Here is a 21,209-nt window from a genome sequence, read left to right as displayed (position 1 = left end):
TATTATGGCGGGGATATATTCATCCACATCCCCATCCCCATACCCAATTGAAAAAATTGGGGATTCCCCATACCCATACATAAACCCAGTCAATGCGAGGATTCCCCGTCAAAACGGGGACGAGTTTGGACAATACCCACGGGACGGGTTTGTTTGCCATCTCTAAGTGCAGAGCTACCTATTAGTTTTCGTAAAAAGTTTTAAAATTTATTAAACAATTTTTTTACTATTCAAAAGGGATTCACTTCTTATGTACCACAAGTTTGAATATAAGTTACAAAAATCAACCCTTATTACTTTCACTCGGTGGCTGCCTTGAAGAAAGAATTAGACAAATAAGTGGGGCATAATAAACAAATAAGTGGAGAGCTATCTATTAGTTTTCGTAAAAAGTTTTAAAATTTATTAAACAATTTATTTTTATTATCCAAAGGGATGCACTTCTTATGTACCACAAGTTTGATTATAAGTTACCAAATCAACCCGTATTACTTTCACTATGTGGCTGCCTTGAAGAAAAAAGGCAAATAAGTGGGGCAGAATAAACAAATAAGTGGATAGCTACATATTATTTTCGTACAAAGTGCTAAAATATACTCATCAATTTTTATTATTATCCAAAAGGATGCACTTCTTATGTACCAAAAGTTTGATTATTTTGTACAAAACTTAACCCTTATTACTTCACCAGGTGACTGACTGCCTTGAAGAAAAAATTAGGCAAATAAGTGGGGCATAATAAACAAATAAGTGGAGAGTTATCTATTAGTTTTCATAAAAAGTTTAACATTTATTAAACAATTTAATTTTATTATTCAAACGGATTCAAATCTTATGTACCACAAGTTTGATATAAGTTACAAAAATCAACCCTTATTACTTTCACTAGGTAGCTTCCTTCAAGAAAAAAAATAGGCAAATAAATGGGGAATAATAACAAATAAGTGAAGAGCTACCTATTAGTTTTGATAAAAAAATTTAAAATTTATTAAACAATTTATTTTATTAATCAAAGGGAAGCAGTTATTATATACCACAAGTTTGAATATAAGTTACAAAAATCAACCCTTACTACTTTCACTCGGTGGCTGCCTTGAAGAAAAAATTAGGCAAATTAGTGGGGCATAAAAACAAATAAGTGGAGAGCTATATATTAGTTTTCGTAAAAAGTTTTAAAATTTATTGAATAATTTTTTTTTACTATTCAAAGGGATTCACTCCTTATGTACCAAAAGTTTGAATATAAGTTACAAAAATTAACCCTTATTACTTTCACTCGGTGGCTGCCTTGAAGAAAAAATTAGGCAAATAAGTGGGGCATAATATACAAATATGTAGAGAGCTATCTATTAGTTTTCGTAAAAAGTTTAAAATTTATTAAACAATTTATTTTTATTATCAAAAGGCATGCACTTCTTATGTACCAGAAGTTTGATTATAAGTTACAAAAATCAACCCTTTCTTACTTTAACTAGGTTGCTGCCTTGAAGAAAAATTAGGCAAATAAGTGGGGTATAATAACTAATAAGTGCAGCGCTACCTATTAGTTTTCGTAAAAAGTTTTAAAAATTAATTTATTAAACAATTTATTTTTATTATCCGAAGGGATGCACTTCTTATGTACCACAAGTTTGATTATAAGTTACAAAAATTAACCTTTATTACTTTTACTAGTGGCTGCGTTGAAGAAAAAAAGGGCAAATAAGCGGACCAGAATAAACAAATAAGTGGAGAGCTACATATTAGTTTCGTACAAAGTGTTAAAATATACTCACCAATTTTATTTATTATCCAAAAGGATGCACTTCTTATGTACCAAAAGGTTGATTATTTTGTAGAAAACTTAACCCTTATTACTTTCAATAGGTGACTGCCTTGAAGAAAAAATTAGGCGAATAAGTGGGGCATAATAAACAAATAATACAGAGCTACCTATTAGTTTTCATAAAAAGTTTTAAAATTTATTAAACAATTTATTTTTATTATCCGAAGGGATGCACTTCCTATATACCACAAGTTTGATTATAAGTTACAAAAATTAATCTTTATTACTTTTACTAGGTGGCTGGCTGCCTTGAATAAAAAAAGGCCAAATAAGTGGGGCAGAATGAACAAATAAGTGGAGAACTACATATTATTTTCGTACAAAGTGTTAAAATATACTCATCAATTTTATTTATTATCCAAAAGGATGCACTTCTTATGTACCAAAAGTTTGATTATTTTGTACAAAACTTAACCCTTATTACTTTCACTAGGTGACTGCCTTGAAGAAAAATTAGGCAAATAAGTGGGGCATAATAAACAAATATGCGGAGAACTATCTATTAGTTTTCGTAAAAAGTTTTAAAATTTATTGAACAATTTTTTTTTTACTATTCAAAGGATTGACTTCTTATGTACCACAAGTATGAATATAAGTTACAAAATCAACCCTTTTTACTTTCACTAGGTAGCTTCCTTCAAGAAAAAAATAGGCAAATAAATGGGGAATTATAAACAATAAGTGAAGAGCTACCTATTAGTTTTCATAAAAAAATTTAAATTTTATTAAACAATTTATTTTTATTATTCAAAGGGAAGCACTTATTATGTACTATATAGGTTACAAAACTTAACCCTTATTACTTTCACTAGGTGACTGCCTTGAAGAAAAAATTAGGCAAATAAGTGGGGCATAATAAACAAATAAGTCGAGAGCTATCTATTAGTTTTTGTAAAAAGTTATAAAATTGATTAAAGAATTTTTTTATTATTCAAAGGAATTCATTTCTTATGTACCACAAGTTTGAATATAAATTACAAATATCAACCCTTGATACTTTCACTAGGTGGCTGCCTTGAAGAAAAAATAGGCAAATAAATGGGGCAGAATAAACAAATAAGTGCAGAGCTACCTATAAGTTTTTGGTAAAAAGTTTTAAAATTTATTAAACAATTTATTTTTTATTATTCAAAGGGATGCTTTTCTTATGCATGACAAGTTTGAATATAAGTTTCAAAAATATCCCTTATTACTTTCCTAGGTGGCTGCCTAGAAGAAAATAATAGGGAAATAAGTGGGGCATAATAAAATAATAAGTGGAGAGGTACGTATTAGTTTTTGTACAATGTGTTAAAATATACTCATCAATTCTTATTTATTATCCAAAGGGTGCACTTCTTGAGTACCACAAGTTTGATTATAATTTACAAAAATGAAGTCGTATTACTTTCACTAGGTGGCTTGTCTTCAAGAAAAAAAATAGGCAAATAAGTGGGGCATAATAAAATAATAAGTAGAGAGTTGCCTATTTGTTTTCGTAGAAAGTGTTAAAGTATACTCATCAAATTTTTATTTATTGTACAAAGGGTGCAGTTCTTAAGTACCACAAGTTTGATTATAAGTTACAAAAATCAACTCTTATTACTTTCACTAGGTGGCTACCTTAAAGAAAAAATAGGCAAATAAGTGGAGCGTAATAAAATAATAAGTAGAGAGTTACGTATTTGGTACAAATTGTTAAAATATACTCATCAAATTTTTATTTATTATCCAAAGGTGCACTTCTTAAGTACCAAAATTTTGATTATAAGCTACAAAAATCAACTCTTATTACTTTCACTAAAGAAAAAATAGGCAAATAGGTGGGACATAATAAACAAATAAGTGCAGAGCTACGTATTAGTTTTCGTAAAAGTTTAAAATTTATTAAACAATTTATTTTTATTATCCAAGGGATGCACTGCTTATGTACCACAAGTTTGATTATAATTTACAAAAATCAACCCTTATTACCTTCACTAGGTGGCTGCCTTGAAGAAAAAAATAGGCAAATAAGTGGACATAATAAACTATAAATAAGTGCAGAGCTACCTATTAGTTTTCGTAAAAAGTTTTAAAATTTATTAAACAATTTTTTTTATTATCCAAAGGGATGCACTTCATATGTACCACAAGTTTGATTATAAGTTACAAAAATCAACCCTTCTTACTTTCACTAGGTTGCTGCTTGAAGACAAAATTAGGCAAATAAGTGGGGCATAATAAACAAATAAGTGGAGAGCTATCTATTTGTTTTTGTAAAAAGTTTTAAAATTTATTAAACAATTTATTTTATTGTTCAAAGGGAAGCACTTATTATGTACTACAAGTTTGAATATAAGTTACAAAAATCAACCCTTATTACTTTCACTAGGTGGCTGCTATTAAATAATTTATTTTTATTATTCAAAGGATGCACTTCTTATGTACTACAGGTTTGAATTAAGTTACAAAAATCAACTCATATTACTTTCACTAGGTGGCTGCCTTGTAGAAAAAGAAGGCAAATATGTGGGCATAATAAACAAATAAGTGGAGAGCAACGTATTATTTTCGTACAACGTGTTAAAATATACTCATCAATTTTATTTACTAACCAAAAGGATCACTTCTTATTTACCTCAAGTCATACTATAAGTTACAAAACTTAACCCTTATTACCTTCACAAGGTGAGTGCCTTAAAGAAACAATTAGGGAAATAAGTGGGGCATAATAAACAAATAAGTGCGAACTATCTATTAGTTTTCGTAAAAAGTTTTAAAATTTATTAAACAATTTATTTTTATTATCCAAAGGGATGCCACTTCTTATGTACCACAAGTTTGAATATAAGTTACAAAAATAACCCTTATTACTTTCACTAGGTGGGCTGCCTTGAGACAAAATAGGCAAATAAGTGTGACATAATAAACAAATGAGTGCTGAGCTACCTATTACTTTTGGTAAAAAGTTTTAAAATATATTAAACAATTAATTTATTATTCAAAGGGATTCACTTCTTATGTATCTCAAGTTTGAATATAGGTTACAAAAATCAACCCTTATTACTTTCACTAGGTGGCTGTCCTTGAAGAAAAAAATAGGGAAATAAGTGCACATAATAAATAAATAAGTGCAGAGCTACCTATTAGTTTTTCGTAAAAAGTTTAAAATTTATTAAACAAAATTATTTTATTATTCAAAGGGATTCACTTCTTAGTACCACAAGTTTGAATATAAGTTACAAAAATCAACTCTTATTACTTTCACTAGGAGGCTGCCTTGAAGAATAAAATAAGCAAATAAGTGGAGCATAATAAACAAATAAGTGCAGAGCAACGAATTATTTTCGTACAAAGTGTTAAAATATATTCATCAATTTTTATTTATTATCCAAAGGGATGCACTTCTTATGTACCACAAGTTTGATTATAAGTTACAAAAATAAACTTTTATTACTTTCACTAGGTGGCTGCCTTAAAAAAAAGGCAAATAAGTGGGGCATAATAAACAAGTAAGTGGAGAGCTACGTATTTTTTCGTACAAAGTGTTAAAATATACTCATCAATTTTTATTTATTATCAAAAAGGATGCATTTCTTATGTACCTCAAGTTTGATTATAAATTACAAAAATCAACATTTATTACTTTCACTAGGTGGCTGCCTTGAAGAAAAAATTAGGCCAATAAGTGAGGCATAATAAACTAATACGTGCAGAGCTACCTATTAGTTTTTGTAAAAAGTTTTAAAATTTATTAAAACAATTTATTTTTATTATTCAAAGGGAAGCATTTATTATGTATTACAAGTTTGATATAAGTTACAAAATCAACTCATATTACTTTCACTAGGTGGCTGCCTGAAGAAAAAAATAGACAAATAAGTGGGGCATAATAAATAAATAGGTGGAGAACTACCTATTAGTTTTGGTAAAAAGATTTAAAATTTATTAAACAATTTAATTTTATTATTCAAAGGGATTCACATCTTATGTTCCACAAGTTTGAATATAAGTTACAAAAATCAACCCTTATTACTTTCACTAGGTAGCTGCCTTCAAGAAAAAAATAGACAAATAAATGGGGCATAATAAACAAATAAGTGAAGAGCTACCTATTAGTTTTCATAAAAAATTTAAAATTTATTAAACAATTTATTTTTATTATTCAAAGGGATGCACTTCTTATGTATGACAAGTTTGAATATAAGTTTCAAAAATATCCCCTTATTACTTTCACTAGGTGGCTGCTTGAAGAAAATAATAGGCAAATAAGTGGGGCATAATAAAATAATAAGTGGAGAGCTACGTATTAGTTTTCGTACAATGTGTTAAAATATACTCATCAATTCTTATTTATTATCCAAAGGGTGCACTTCTTAAGTACCACAAGTTTGATTATAAGTTACAAAAATGAAGTCGTATTACTTTCACTAGGTGGCTTGTCTTGAAGAAAAAAAATAGGCAAATAAGTGGGGCATAATAAAATAATAAGTAGAGAACTGCGTATTAGTTTTCGTACAAAGTGTTAAAGTATACTCATCAAATTTTTATTTATTATCCAAAGGGTGCACTTCTTTAGTACCACAAGTTTGATTATAAGTTACAAAAATCAACCCTTATTACTTTCACTAGGTGGCTCTGCCTTGAAGAAAAAAATAGGCAAATAAGTGGAGCATAATAAATTAATAAGTAGAGAGCTACGTATTTCGTACAAAGTGTTAAAATATACTCATCAAATTTTTATTTATTATCAAAAGGGTGCACTTCTTAAGTACCAGAAGTTTGATTATAAGTTACAAAAATCAACTCTTATTACTTTACTAGGTGCTGCCTTAAAGAAAAAATAGGCAAATAAGTGGAGCATAATAAATTAATAAGTAGATAGCTACGTATTTCGTACAAAGTGTTAAAATATACTCATCAAGTTTTTATTTATTATCCAAAGGTGCACTTCTTAAGTACCAGAATTTTGATTATAAGTTACAAAAATCAACTCTTATTAGTTTCACTGAAGAAAAAATAGGCAAATAAGTGGGGTATAATAAACTAATAAGTGCAGAGCTAGCTATTAGTTTTCGTAAAAAGTTTTAAAATTTATTAAACAATTTCTTTTTACTATTCAAAGGGATTCACTCCTTATGTATCACAAGTTTGAATATAAGTTATAAAAATCAACCCTTATTACTTTAACTAGGTGGCTGCCCTGAAGAAAAAAATAGGCAAATCAGTGGGACATAATAAACAAATAAGTGCAGAGCTACCTATTAGTTTTCGTAAAAAGTTTTAAAATTTATTAAACAATTTATTTTTATTATCCGAAGGGTGCACTTCTTATGTACCACAAGTTTAATTATAAGTTACCAAAATCAACCCTTATTACTTTCACTAGGTGGCTGCCTTGAAGAACAAATTAGGCAAATAAGTGGGGCATAATAAACTAATAAGTACAGAGCTACCTATTAGTTTTTGTAAAAAGTTTTAAAATTTATTAAACAATTTTTTTTATTATCCAAAGGGATGCACTCCTTATGTACCACAAGTTTGATTATAAGTTACAAAAATCAACCTTTATTACTTTCACTAGGTTGCTGCCTTGAAGAAAAAATTAGGCAAATAAGTGGGGCATAATAAACAAATATGTGGAGAGCTACCTATTAGTTTTCTTAAAAAGTTTTAAAATTTATTAAACAATTTTTTTTATTATCCAAAGGGATGCACTTCTTGTGTACCACAAGTTTGATTATAAGTTACAAAAATCAACCTTTATTACTTTCACTAGGTGGCTGCCTTGAAGAAAAAATTAGGCAAATAAGTGGGCTATAATAAACAAATAAGTGGAGAGCTACGTATTATGTTCGTACAAAGTGTTAAAATATACTCATAAATTTTTATTTATTATCAAAAAGGATGCACTTCTTATGTACATCAAGTTATATTATAAGTTACAAAACTTAACCCTTATTACTTTCACTAGGTGGCAGCCTTGAAGAAAAAATTAGGCAAATAAGTGGGGCATAATAAACTAATAAGTGCAGAGCTACCTATTAGTTTTCGTAAAAAGTTTTAAAATTTATTAAACAATTTTTTTTACTATTCAAAGGGATTAACTTCTTATATACCACAAGTTTGAATATAAGTGAAAAAAATCAACCCTTACTACTTTCACTATGTGGCTGCCTTGACGAAAATAATAGGCAAATAAGTGGGGCATAATAAAATATTAAGTGGAGAGCTACATATTAGTTTTCGTGTTAAAATATACTCATCAATTCTTATTTATTATCCAAAGGGTGCACTTCTTAAGTACCACAAGTTTGATTATAAGTTACAAAAATGAAGTCGTATTACTTTCACTAGGTGGCTTCTCTTGAAGAAAAAAAATAGCAAATAAGTGGGGCATAATAAAATAATAAGTAGAGAGATGCGTATTAGTTTTCGTACAAAGTGTTAAAGTATACTCATCAAGTTTTTATTTATTATCCAAAGGGTGCACTTCTTAAGTACCACAAGTTTGATTATAAGTTATAAAAATCAACTCTTATTACTTTCACTAGGTGACTGCCTCAAAGAAAAAATAGGCAAATAAGTGGAGCATAATAAAATAATAAGTAGATAGCTACGTATTTCGTAGAAAGTGTTAAAATATACTCATCAAATTTTTATTTATTATCCAAAGGGTGCACTTCATAAGTACCAGAATTTTGATTATAAGTTACGAAAATCAACTCTTATTACTTTCACTAAAGAAAGAAATAGGCAAATAAGTGGGACATAATAAAAAAATAAGTGCAAAGCTACGTATTAGTTTTCATAAAAAGTTTTAAAATTTATTAAACAATTTATTTTTATTATCCAAAGGGATGCACTTCTTATGTACCACAAGTTTGATTATAAGTTACAAAAATCAACCTTTATTACTTTCACTAGGTGGCTGCCTTCAAGAAAAAATTAGGGAAATAAGTGGGGTATAATAAACTAATAAGTGCAGAGCTAGCTATTAGTTTTCGTAAAAAGTTTTTAAATTTATTAAACAATTTTTTTTTACTATTCAATGGGATTCACTTCTTATGTACCACAAGTTTGAATATAAGTTAAAAATATCAACCTTATTACTTTCACTAGGTGGCTGCCTTGAAGAAAAAATTAGGCAAATAAGTGGGGCATAAGAAACTAATAAGTGAGAGCTACCTATTAGTTTTCGTAAAAAGTTTTAAAATTTATTAAACAATTTATTTTTATTATCCAAAGGGATGCACTTCTTATGTACCACAAGTTTGATTATAAGTTACAAAAATTAACCTTTATTACTTTTACTAGGTGGCTGCCTTGAAGAAAAAAGGGCAAATAAGTGGGGCATCATAAACAAATAAGTGGATAGCTACATATTATTTTCGTACAAAGTGTTAAGATATACTCATCAATTTTTATTTATTATGCAAAAGGATGCACTTCTTATGTACCAAAAGTTTGATTATTTTCTTTAAAACTTAACCCTTATTACTTTCACTAGGTGACTGCCTTGAAGAAAAAATTAAGCAAATAAGTGGGTCATAATAAACAAATAAGTGGAGAGCTATCTATAAGTTTTCGTAAAAAGTTTTTAAATTTATTAAACAAATTTTTTTATTATCCAAAGGGATGCACTTCTTATGTACCACAAGTTTGATTATACGTTACCAAAATCAACCCTTATTACTTTCACTGGGTGGCTCCCTTGAAGAAAAAAATAGACAAATAAGTGGGACATAATAAATAAATAAGTGGAGAGCTACCTATTAGTTTTGGTAAAAAGTTTTAAAATTTATTAAACAATTTAATTTTATTATTCAAAGGGATTCAGATCTTATGTACCACAAGTTTAAATATAAGTTACAAAAATCAACCCTTATTACTTTCACTAGGTAGCTGCCTTCAAGAAAAAAATAGGCAAATAAATGGGACATAATAAACAAATAAATGAAGAGCTACGTATTAGTTTTCATAAAAAAGTTTAAAATTTATTAAACAATTTATTTTTATTATTCAAAGGGATGCACTTCTTATGTATGACAAGTTTGAATAAAAGTTTCAAAAATATCCCCTTATTACTTTAACTAGGTGGCTGCCTTGAAGAAAATAATAGGCAAATAAGTGGGGCATAATAAAATAATAAGTGGAGAGAGCTACATATTAGTTTTTGTATTAAAATATACTCATCAATTCTTATTTATTATCCAAAGGGTGCACTTCTTAAGTACCACAAGTTTGATTATAAGTTACAAAAATGAAGTCGTATTACTTTCACTAGGTGGCTTGTCTTGAAGAAAAAAAACAGGCAAATAAGAGGGGCAAATAAAATAATAAGTAGAGAGCTGCGTATTAGTTTTCGTACAAAGTGTTAAAGTATACTCATCAAATTTTTATTTATTATCCAAAGGGTGCACTTCTTAAGTACCACAAGTTTGATTATAAGTTACAAAAATCAACTCTTAGTACTCTCACTAGGTTGTTGCCTTAAAGAAAAAATAGGCAAATAAGTGGAGCATAATAAATTAATAAGTAGAAAGCTACGTATTTCGTACAAAGTGTTAAAATGTACTCATCAAATTTTTATTTATTATCCAAAGGGTGCACTTCTTAAGTACCAGAATTTTGATTATAAGTTACAAAAATCAACTCTTATTAGTTTCACTAAAGAACAAAATAGGCAAATAAGTGGGACATAATAAACAAATATGTGCAAAGCTACGTATTAGTTTTCGTAAAAAAGTTTTAAAATTTATTAAACAATTTATTTTTATTATCCAACGGGATGCACTCCTTATGTACCCACAAGTTTTTTTATAAGTTACAAAAATCAACCTTTATTACTTTCACTAGGTGGCTGCCTTGAAAAAAAAATTAGGCAAATAAGTGGGGCATAATAAATAAATATGTGGAGAGCTACCTATTAGTTTTCATAAAAAGTTTTAAAGTTTATTAAACAATTTATTTTTAGTATTCAAAGGGATGCCATTCTTTTGTACCACAAGTTTGTTTGAATATAAGTTACAAAAATCAACCCTTATTACTTTCACTAGGTGGCTGCCTTGAAGAAAAAAATAGGCAAATAAGTGGGGCATAATAAACAAATAAGTGGACAGCTACGTATTATTTTCGTACAAAGTGTTAAAATATACTCATCAATTTTTATTTATTATCCAAAAGGATGCACTTTTATGTACCACAAGTTGATTATAAGTTACAAAAATCAACCTTATTACTTTCACTAGGTGGCTGTGGTTGAAAAAAAAATAGGCAAAATGTGGGGCATAATACACAAATAAGTGGAGAGCTACCTTTTATTTCCTACAAGTGTTAAAATATACTCATTGATTTTTATTTATTCTCCAAAAGGATGCACATCTTATGTACCACAAGTTTGATTATTTTATACAAAAAAATCAAACCTTATTCCTTTCACTAGGTTGCTGCTTGAAGAAAAAATTAGGCAAATTAGTGGGGCATAATAAACAAATAAGTAGAGAGCTATCTATTTGTTTTCGTAAAAAGTTTTAAAATTTATTAAACAATTTTTTTCTTATTCAAACGGAAGCACTTATTATGTACTACAAGTTTGAATATAAGTTACAAAAATCAACCCTTATTACTTTCACAAGATGGCTGCTATTAAATAATTTATTTTTATTATTCAAAGGATTCACTTCTTCTTATGTACCACAAGTTTGAATATAAGTTACAAACATTAACCCTTATTACTTTCACTAGGTGGCTGCCTTGAAGAAAAAAATAGGCAAATAAGTGGGACATAATAAACAAATAAATACAGAGCTACCTATTAGTTTTCGTAAAAAGTTTTAAAATTTATTAAACAATTTTTTTTATTATCCAAAGGGATGCAACTTCTTATGTACCACAAATTGGATTATAAGTTACCAAAATCAACCCTTATTACTTCCACTAGGTGGCTGCCTTGAAGAAAAAAAATAGACAATAAGTGGGGCATAATAAATAATAAGTAGAGAGCTACCTATTAGTTTTGGTAAAAATTTTAAAATTTATGAAAAAAATTTAATTTTATTATTCAAAGGGATTCACATCTTGTGTACCACAAGTTTGAATATATGTTACAAAAATCAACCCTTATTACTTTCACTAGGTAGCTGCCTTCAAGAAAAAATAGACAAATAAATGTGGCATAATAAACAAATAAGTGAAGAGTACCTATTCGTTTTCAAAAAAAAAATTAAAATTTATTAAACAATTTATTTTTATTATTCAAAGGGATGCACTTCTTATGTATGACAAGTTTGAATATAAGTTTTCAAAAATATCCCCTTATTACTTAAGAAGTTACAAAAATGAAGTCGTATTACTTTCACTAGGTGGCTTGTCTTGAAGAAAAAAAAATAGCAAATAAGTGGGGCATAATAAAATAATAAGTAGAGAGCAGCGTATTAGTTTTCGTACAAAGTGTTAAAGTACACTCATCAAATTTTTATTTATTATCCAAAGGGTGCACTTCTTAAGTACCACAAGTTTGATTATAAGTTACAAAATCAACTCTTATTACTTTCACTAGTGGCTGCCTTAAAGAAAAAATAGGCAAATAAGAGTGGAGCATAATAAAATAATAAGTAGAGAGCTTCGTATTTCGTGCAAAGTTTTAAAATATACTCATCAAATTTTATTTATTATCCAAAGGTGCACTTCTTAAGTACCAGAATTTTGATTATAAGTTACAAAAATCAACTCTTATTACTTTCACTAAAGAAAAAAATAGGCAAATAAGTGAGACATAATAAACAGATAAGTGCATAGCTACGTATTAGTTTTCGTAAAAAGTTTTAAAATTTATTAAACAATTTTTTTATTATCCAAAGGGATGCACTTCTTATGTACCACAAGTTTGATTATAAGTTACCAAAATCAACCCTTATTACTTTCACTGAGTGGCTGGGTTGAAGAAAAATATAGACAAATAAGTGGGTATAATAAATAAATAAGTGGAAAGCTACCTATTAGTTTTGGTAAAAAATTTTAAAATTTATTAAACAATTTAATTTTATTATTCAAAGGATTCACATCTTATGTACCACTAGTTGATATAAGTTACAAAAATCAACCCTTATTACTTTCACTAGGTAGCTGCCTTAAAGAAAAAATAGACAAATAAATGGGGCATAATAAACAAATAAGTGAAGAACTACCTATTAGTTTTCATAAAAAAATTTAAAATTTATTAAACAGTTTATTTTTATTATTCAAAGGGATGCACTTCTTATGTATGACTAAGATGGCAAATAAACCCGTCTCTGTGGGTATTGCTGAATTCGTCCCCGTTTTGACGGAAAATCCCCGCATTGACTGGGTATGGGTATGGTATGGAGAATCCCCGACTTTTTCAGTTGGTTATGGGGATGGTATGGGGATGTACATATACCTGCCATAATACTCGTCCCCGCCATATCTCCATTCTCGGTTAAATTATTAAAATATTCACAATTAATCAAGTAACCCATATATATATATATATATATATATTCTATTTTTTATTTTTTTAATTATTTCATTTGTCATGAAACTCATTCTCATCTCCAATATATTTTTATCTTATCATAACCTTTATGTAATTATGTTAAAATGATGTATGTTAATAAAAAAAAATTTGCCTCACATTTGAATATTATATTATTTTTAATATTTTATTTATTATAAATTTCCTTTCACATGAGAATGTTTATACTCTCAATTTAAGGTAATATAAAAAATTCTTTACTTATTATTATTATTATTATTATTTTTGTTTAATTTGAAAAACTCTTTGTTTCATTAAAATAATTTTCGTTATTTTTCAACCATTAAGTATATATGTTGATATTGAAAAGTTTTCTTATTCTCTAAGATATTTTTCGTCTTATCATACCTTAGTTATACATTTGATTTCCTTTGTGTGATTTTGTTCGATAGTCTCTCAAAATTATTTCTAAAACACACATTTGTAGTTTTTAATATTTTTATTTATTGTTTTTATTTTCATCATGTAGAATAATATTTCGATATATTCTATCTAATTATTTTTTATTTATAACTCATTATTAATCATAATGGTAATTTTTTCACTTTAAATTCTGTTTGAAGTGGTTAAAATTATATATATATATATATATAATGATATTTAGGAATAATATATGATAATTCACTACAAGAAAAACATGAAATGGTGACTGATTTAGTTAGTAACCCATATTAGTCACTATTTTTCGTCATTGGTGGTAGTAGTTGATTTTTGTCTAAATCAATGACTAATTAGTGACCGATTCAATGATCGAATCGGTACTTGATTTAGTGACCAATTCAATTACTATTTTATTTGTAATTTAATGACAAATTTTTTGGTCACTAATGATATTTCTATTTATTTTAACCACTTCAAACATATTTAATAATTAGTTCTCTAAGATTTTTTCATTTTTATCATACCTTAATTATACATTTGATTTCCTTGTGCGATTTCTTTCGATAGTCTCTCAAATTATTTCTAAAACACACATTTGTTAGTTTTTAATATTTTATTTATTGTTTATTTTCATCATGTAGAATAATATTTTGATATATTCTATCTAATTATTTGTTATTTTATAACTCACTATTAATCATACTGTAATTTTTTTCACTTTAATTGTATAAATAACTTTTATTTACTACAATATAAAAATTTAATGAAATTTCTATGAATATTTTTTTGTCACTATCCAACGTATATTGAAATTCAAAAGATACAAAATCTATGTCAAAATTTATTATTATGTTTATTATTTGTTCTTTGTGTCATTTTGATCAAGTGATGTATTATAACTTTTATTAATGTATAAAAGAGATTCATTATAATTTAAAAAATTGAAGTAAACAAACATTTAAAATATATTTTAATTTGAATATTTGTTTTCCTTTTATTATTTGTCTTTGTGTCATTTTGATCAAGTGATGTATTATAACTTTTATTAGTGTATAAAAAAGAGATTCATTATAATTTAAAAATTGAAGTAAACAAACATTTAAAATATATTTTAATTTGAATATTTGTTTTCCTTTTATTATTTGTTCTTTGTGTCATTTTGATCAAGTGATATATTATAACTTTTATTAGTGTATAAAAAAAGATTCATTAGAATTTAAAAAATTGAAGTAAACAACATTTAAAATATATTTTAATTTGAATATTTGTTTTCCTTTTATATTTTTTGAAATATTTTTTAATTTTATCAACTAAGTTCATCAATGTTGTAGTTTGCAAATTTAATAAATGTTTGGTTCATATGAAATTTTATTTGATATTCTAATATAAAATGTAAACAATTCTATTTTATTTTAAGGTATTTGGCATCGAAGAAAATCCTCCTAATATTGAATATTTCATAATATTATGTTTCCTTTACCGTAATTTTTTTCTTTTATAAAAATAATATTGAAGTAGTTACAACACGGGTACGGGTATGGGTACGAGATTATACCCGTTACCGGTGGGGATGGGAAAAAAGTTTGATACCCGTTGGGTTTGGGTATGGGGATGAATTTTTATGCGAGGATGGGTATGGGATAGCGCAACCCGTCCCCGCCCCGTGTCATCCCTATGTATGACAAGTTTGAATATAAGTTTCAAAAATATCCCCTTATTACTTTCACTAGGTGGGTGCCTTGAAGAAAATAATAGGCAAATAAGTGGGGCATAATAAAATAATAAGTGGAGAGCTACGTATTAGTTTTCGTACAATGTGTTAAAATATACTCATCAATTCTTATTTATTATCAAAGGGTGCACTACTTAACACTACAAAAAAAAGCTAAATTATGGAGGTTTTAATTCGTTTAACGGGGGTTTTTACCCTCCACAAAATATTTTGCAGAAGTTTTTCAAACCTCCACAGATAGTTTCCCACAAGTTATTTGTGGAGGTTTTCTACAACCCCTGGTACCAAGTTTATATTGTGGAAGTTTTTAATGGAGGGTTATAACCTCTCCTATTCATGACTATTATTTTGTGGAGGTTTTAAAACCTCCTTTATTTCCATAAACCTATTTGATTCCAAAACTCCTATTTTTCATTTTTTTTGTGGGGGTTAATACCCTCCTCAATTTGAGGATTATAAAACTTATTTCGTTTGTATTATTTAATTTGTGGATTTATTACTGTATTTTTCTAGCATTATTCAATCTCATAAAAAACAATATTTTGTTTGTAATTAGAATTTCCTACTATACTTGAGAATGTATGTCACATTTGAGTACTTATATTTTTATATCAACAATATTTTTTTTGTAAACTTCAATCAAATACTTCAACCAAAGTGCTCAAATATATATCATTAGAACTTTTGATTCTCAAAATCAACATATTAACATAAAAGCAATTTAAATTGAAACAATTACAACTTAATCCATACTTACTCAAAGTTCATAATACACTAAAATAGTTTCATCCTAAAAAACATCATCAACACCCTAAATGTTGCTACCACCAGATGATCCTCTTGTACCCATAGAAGACTCAGGCTCATTTGCATCACTGGATTAATAAAAATGAAAAAATTTCAAATTCACATTAAACAATCCCATATAACTAAGAATCACTACAAAATCAAATCAAGAATTTGAAGTACCTGGGAAGAAATTCAGTAACAATTGAAAGATTTGGAGGTCTGAGTTACTGCTCCCATGAAGAGAACAACATTTGGATGCCTCAATCTTTCATTATTTTGACCTATTGAAAATTAACATCATAAGCTTTCTGGAATTTAATTTATAGAATAGATGTTGGCATTCAAAGTAAAAATGTACATTAACTGATGAAATCACATAAAGTAGCTCTAATCACAGTAAATCCGAAGCCTAGTACTTTAAGAGCTATATTCTTTGAAAAATTAAATTCATTGCCAACAATAAATAATAACAAACCTGAAGGATTTTGTTTCTGTGTAGGGGGTGGTGAAATCGGAATGGCTTGCACCAAGAAACGATTATCGCTAAAACTGTAAAAATGGATTAACGGGGTTAATAAAATTATGATGTAAGGTTTATCATGCCACTCGAACAATAGTATGAAAATGAGACTTCTAGATACTCTAAGATTTTACTTTTTCTTGTTTGTTAAATCATGTTAGAGAGAAACCTTTTGTAACATATAGGCTACTACACTCATAATATTGTAAAGACTCTTCTCTGTTTTTTTTTCTCTGGTTTTACAACCTTTAATATTTTTCTGATTTTATAACAAATGGCTATTGGCAAGTGTTGGAGTGTGGTTCTCCAATGACTCTCATCAGAACAAAATTCTTATTTGTACCAACCTGATGGGAGTAAAACTTGAAAATGAACCATTGGCTGGGAAATTCCCTGTTAAGTTGTTGGACGATAAGTCACTAGATTCAACAATGATCATGGTGTCAGGTTATAGACAAAATAACACATCACCAGCATAGCAATGTATCTAGACATTTAGACATAGGAGTTAAAATCACAGAACTATCAGTGTATCAATGGTGGTCAAACCCATAGGAATCTTTCCTGACAAGCTATTTTTGTTGAGGCGCCTAGTTCAGGGAGCAGAGCCATTTGGTTAGCAGATAATAAACTATTGAACACAAACAATGATTAAGTAGCAACTGCAGTGAGCGTGTGCCATAATGTTATGAATGCTAAAAAAGAAATAAAAATGAAATTTCATTGCATAAGTTTTGTGAATAAGATATGAGAAAAGGAAAGCATTTCATACAGGGATTCTAGTTTTTTAAGATTGGCTAATTCTTCTGGAATTTGACCAGTAATGTTGTTCGAGTAAAGATCCAAACTCAGCAAGTTTGTCAAATTTCAAGCACATTTGGGATCTCCCCAGTTATGTTATTGTTATAAAGTTCCCAGTCAGGTCAAAGGAAAATATTTAGATTTTGGCAGAGTAACGAGTCCAGTGAATAACAAAAAATGGCATTACAGGTAGTGCTCTGAGAGACACAGTTACCGCATTTACTTTTAGAATAGTTTTTCCTAATAATACTAGTTTCAACCAACAATCAAGAATTACAAGAAATAGTTGATGAAATGTCAATAAAAATAAAAAATTAGTGTCATGCAAAATCTGTTCAGCAAAGGAGGCATAACTTACAGATATTCCAAATTTGGGAGCTGGCCAAGCTCTGGAACAAGTTGACCCGAAAGGTTTGCATTTCCAAGATACCTGGCCAAGCAACTTTTTTCACTTTATGCAAAATCTTTCATAAAACCACAAGTAAAATAGCATATATCTTACAAATGGGTGACGCTTTTTTCATCGTTGCAAATAATATGAAACCATGTGCAAGGAGTTAAAATATTAGGATTCCAATTATCAAGAGCACCAGTAGATCTATCATATTCTTCTTGAATGCAGTAAGGGCATCACCTGTGTCATAGAAGTAATATTTGAGTGCCATTACAAATGTACTGAATATATTAAATTGACAGGGGTAAAAAATCAAACAGGTATTGTGCTGCTTTTAATGAAATTGTGTGAAATAAAGAAAGTAAAAACATGAAACCCATGGTCATCATCAATAACTCCCAAGCATAACACCGAAACATTTTCAGTTTAGAACCTACAAACAGCCCAAGCTAATCATACATGTCCTCTAAATTGGTTTCAATTTATCCTCTAATTTTTGCGTTCTATTTAATTTCATAGTTTGTGTTTTCATATTGCATACTCTGTTATGCGGAACTTCTGAACCAATTCCAATAATGAACAAAAGCCTAATACTAGTTTTATGACTCATTCAAACATATGAACCAAAACAACAGAGCTAAAAAGTCAACAACTCATAAAAGAACAGAAACAGGAAAACCAGTAAAAACAATTAATTGAAGCACCAAATAAGTACAAAACGTCACCTTCTGCATTCCCAGAAACCCTGAGCACCAAGTGAAACACCAAAATTGTCCAAAACAGAATATAGAAGCATATTAAAGATGGAACTCGCTCCTTGTAATTCATCCTCTTCAATCATGTACATGCACATGCACATTAATATAATATTCCTCTCAAGTTCATAAGGAGATAGACCTCATTGACCATAAGATATTCATTGCATAAGCAGTCAACTTAGAGTTGTACCTATCACAACTTAGAAACAACAATAATTAGCCTACGATTGTCCCCACCACCATGGCCTCTGCACACTTTAGCTTCTTATCATTCATACACTTACTCAACCCCAAGTCTTGCTTTTTGCATTTCCACGTTTAGCTTTCTGCTTTTCTTTGGCTTAATAATTTTTTAATCTCTTCAACTACTTATGTTGTTTTATTTTCCTTATTTCTTTTTGTTTGGGGATCACTTTTTCGGGATTGTTCCATAATAACAGTTTGCTAACTAGATTAATAGTAGCAAAATTAAATAAATAAAGGGAGAGAGGAGAAAGTTTACCTACCCTCCTCCAATATAACCAAATTTAGAGTATGTTCGGATTCAACAATAGAGTAGTAACTTGGAATCAAAATTGATAATCAAGTATTATTTAATAAGCTTAATGTATTTTCCATTATTAAGCTTCTAATCAGTGTTGCTTTAAGCTTCTAATGTATTTTCACATTTGAATAAATTTGAAAATCTATATGTAAACATAGCGGAAATTAAATTGAACCAATACTCATTTTAAAGCAAAAGCTAAAATCCATGCTAATTGAAGTATACTATAATTTTCAAATTAGACTAGAAAAGTAAATAGTTTGGTAGTCTTAAAAAATATTTGAAGCCTTATTATATGCGGTTAAGAAGGTGAAGCACACAAAAAAACCAATGAAAGCAACTGAAAAAATAAACCACTATATCTCACTGAAAATTAGCTTAGATGCTGAAACAAATTTGTAAAGTATATCATCTTGCAAAACATAAAGGAACTTCAGAAGTGGAATGAAGCAACTGGCTTCTTCATCAAAACTATGTTGGCTCTCAATATTTCATTGCTGGAATGTTAGCATTAGAGGATCAAAGCAACTAATAGCATTAGAGAGATATTTAGTTTTGCTATTGATGGAGCCAAATTAACTATATCAAGTGACAACAATGGTATTAACTGCAAACCAAAGAGATTATAGTTAGCCTCTGGTTCTTTCTACAATAATCTGAAACTTTTCATGTATTCCAGCAAAATAACTAACCTCACTTAAGAAGAAATAAGAGGTTATTATGGTTCAATAGTAGAGCATAGTGGCCAGAGTGGTTTTCCCCGATCCTCCCACACCGGTCAAAACCATTACGGACAAACCTTCGCTCAAAACATTCGTTTTCAACTTCTTCAATGGTTCATCCAACCCAACAGTGAATTCTGGCTTTTCAGGAATTCCAAATGGACGCTTCATTTGTTATGCTGTCTCTTCCATGAATAACCAACTTTTCGAGTCCTTTCTGAAAACAACAAGGACCAAGTTGTAAGAATTAAGGAGAGAAACTCAACTTTGCTGCATAAATTTTTTTCATTATAATAACAAGAGCAAACTTTGGTCATAGATTAACACACTTTCGAAAGATAATCAAATTCCAAAACAGTACTCAGCATAGGAATTTCATCAAACAAGTAATGGGCAGCAAAAACATCCGCACTCACAAAATACATCACCATCAAATTATTACCCTCAATAAACTTTCAGATTATCAATAAACCTATGTATATAATATATAAGGGTTTAGTGAACTTACCAGATTATTTCACAAGACAACACCCTCGCCCTTGCAATGCCCGTCAGAGCGAACAACTCTAACACCGTAGTAATGAGTCCAACGCGTCTTTAAGGCCGAACACCCCAACCACTTCAACGACCTTCCACCACCCCGCCTTCACCGCCCACCACTCCACTTGGAGAGTTGAAAACCTTTTGATCGAAGTAAGGAACTTGAACTATTTCTAGGGTTCTGAAATAAAATTTGTGAACGAAACTCTGTTGTGTGAAAACACGAGACAAAATCCTTCAAAGAGATAGATGAGAGCGAAGAGAGCGAAACTGAAAATGAAACTGAGGAGTAAATGAAAACTTTAATATTTAACGTAGTAAAAAAATTTGTATTATAATTTGCTGAGGTCTTAAACCTCTGTACAAAATATTAAAACCCCTGTTATTATGTCATTTTAGATAATTTATAATATTCTTGTAAACTATATTAATTTGCGGAGAATATTTAAAACCTCTCCAAAATACCCTCCGTTAAAAATAAATTTATTTGTAGTGTAAGTACCACAAGTTTGATTATAAGTTACAAAAATGAAGTCGTATTACTTTCACTAGGTGGTTTGTCTTGAAGAAAAAAAATAGGCAAATAAGTAGGGCATAATAAAATAATAAGTAGAGAGCTGCGTATTAGTTTTCATACAAAGTGTTAAAGTATACTCATCAAATTTTTATTTATTATCCAAAGGGT

General features: G+C 28.8%; 1 protein-coding gene and 1 long non-coding RNA gene across 10 annotated transcripts; both read right to left on the bottom strand.

Annotated features, from left to right (window-relative positions):
• Window positions 1–16,116: 16,116 nt before the first annotated feature.
• LOC114177321 lies at window positions 16,117–18,156 on the bottom strand. 5 transcript variants are annotated; one of them, XR_003603116.1, is made up of 6 exons: window positions 18,069–18,156; window positions 17,925–17,996; window positions 17,113–17,184; window positions 16,721–16,794; window positions 16,426–16,526; window positions 16,117–16,331 (listed from the first exon to the last, which is right to left on the bottom strand). XR_003603116.1 is itself a non-coding variant. In XM_028062613.1 (6 exons), the coding sequence occupies exons 1-5, from the start codon at window positions 18,088–18,090 to the stop codon at window positions 16,438–16,440; spliced, it is 315 nt and encodes a 104-aa protein (XP_027918414.1). In that variant the 5' UTR covers window positions 18,091–18,156; the 3' UTR covers window positions 16,117–16,331; window positions 16,426–16,437. The 5 variants fall into 5 exon arrangements, 2 of the variants coding, with proteins under 2 accessions (XP_027918414.1, XP_027918415.1); XR_003603117.1 differs by lacking the exons at window positions 17,925–17,996; window positions 18,069–18,156 and adding exons at window positions 17,284–17,355; window positions 17,538–17,631; XM_028062613.1 differs by having other exon boundaries at window positions 17,113–17,158; window positions 17,925–18,008.
• Window positions 18,157–18,161: 5 nt separating this feature from the next.
• Window positions 18,162–20,801, bottom strand: LOC114177323. Of its 5 annotated transcripts, none has more exons than XR_003603119.1 (4): window positions 20,493–20,801; window positions 19,955–20,201; window positions 18,686–18,791; window positions 18,162–18,200 (listed from the first exon to the last, which is right to left on the bottom strand). It is a non-coding gene; the product is annotated as an uncharacterized LOC114177323 (long non-coding RNA). The 5 variants fall into 5 exon arrangements; XR_003603120.1 differs by having other exon boundaries at window positions 19,960–20,201; XR_003603121.1 differs by lacking the exon at window positions 18,686–18,791.
• Between the last annotated feature and the right edge of the window lie 408 nt (window positions 20,802–21,209).

The sequence above is a fragment of the Vigna unguiculata genome, chromosome 3, assembly GCF_004118075.2.
Source record: "Vigna unguiculata cultivar IT97K-499-35 chromosome 3, ASM411807v1, whole genome shotgun sequence".
In the NCBI taxonomy this organism is placed as follows: domain Eukaryota; kingdom Viridiplantae; phylum Streptophyta; class Magnoliopsida; order Fabales; family Fabaceae; genus Vigna; species Vigna unguiculata.
Note: the sequence above shows the minus strand (reverse complement) of the source record. Positions and strands in the feature narration are given on the sequence as shown.

Bases quoted from the DNA above. Each gene is read 5' to 3' on its own strand.
- LOC114177321 (XM_028062613.1), bottom strand. From the start codon at position 18,090: ATGAAAAAAGCGTCACCCATTT. The intron at 18,009-18,068 runs GTAAGATATATG...AAGTGAAAAAAG, and splicing joins GAAAAAAGCGTCACCCATTT to TTGCTTGGCCAGGTATCTTG. The intron at 16,795-17,112 runs GTTGGTACAAAT...CCATTTTTACAG, and splicing joins TCAAGTTTTACTCCCATCAG to TTTTAGCGATAATCGTTTCT.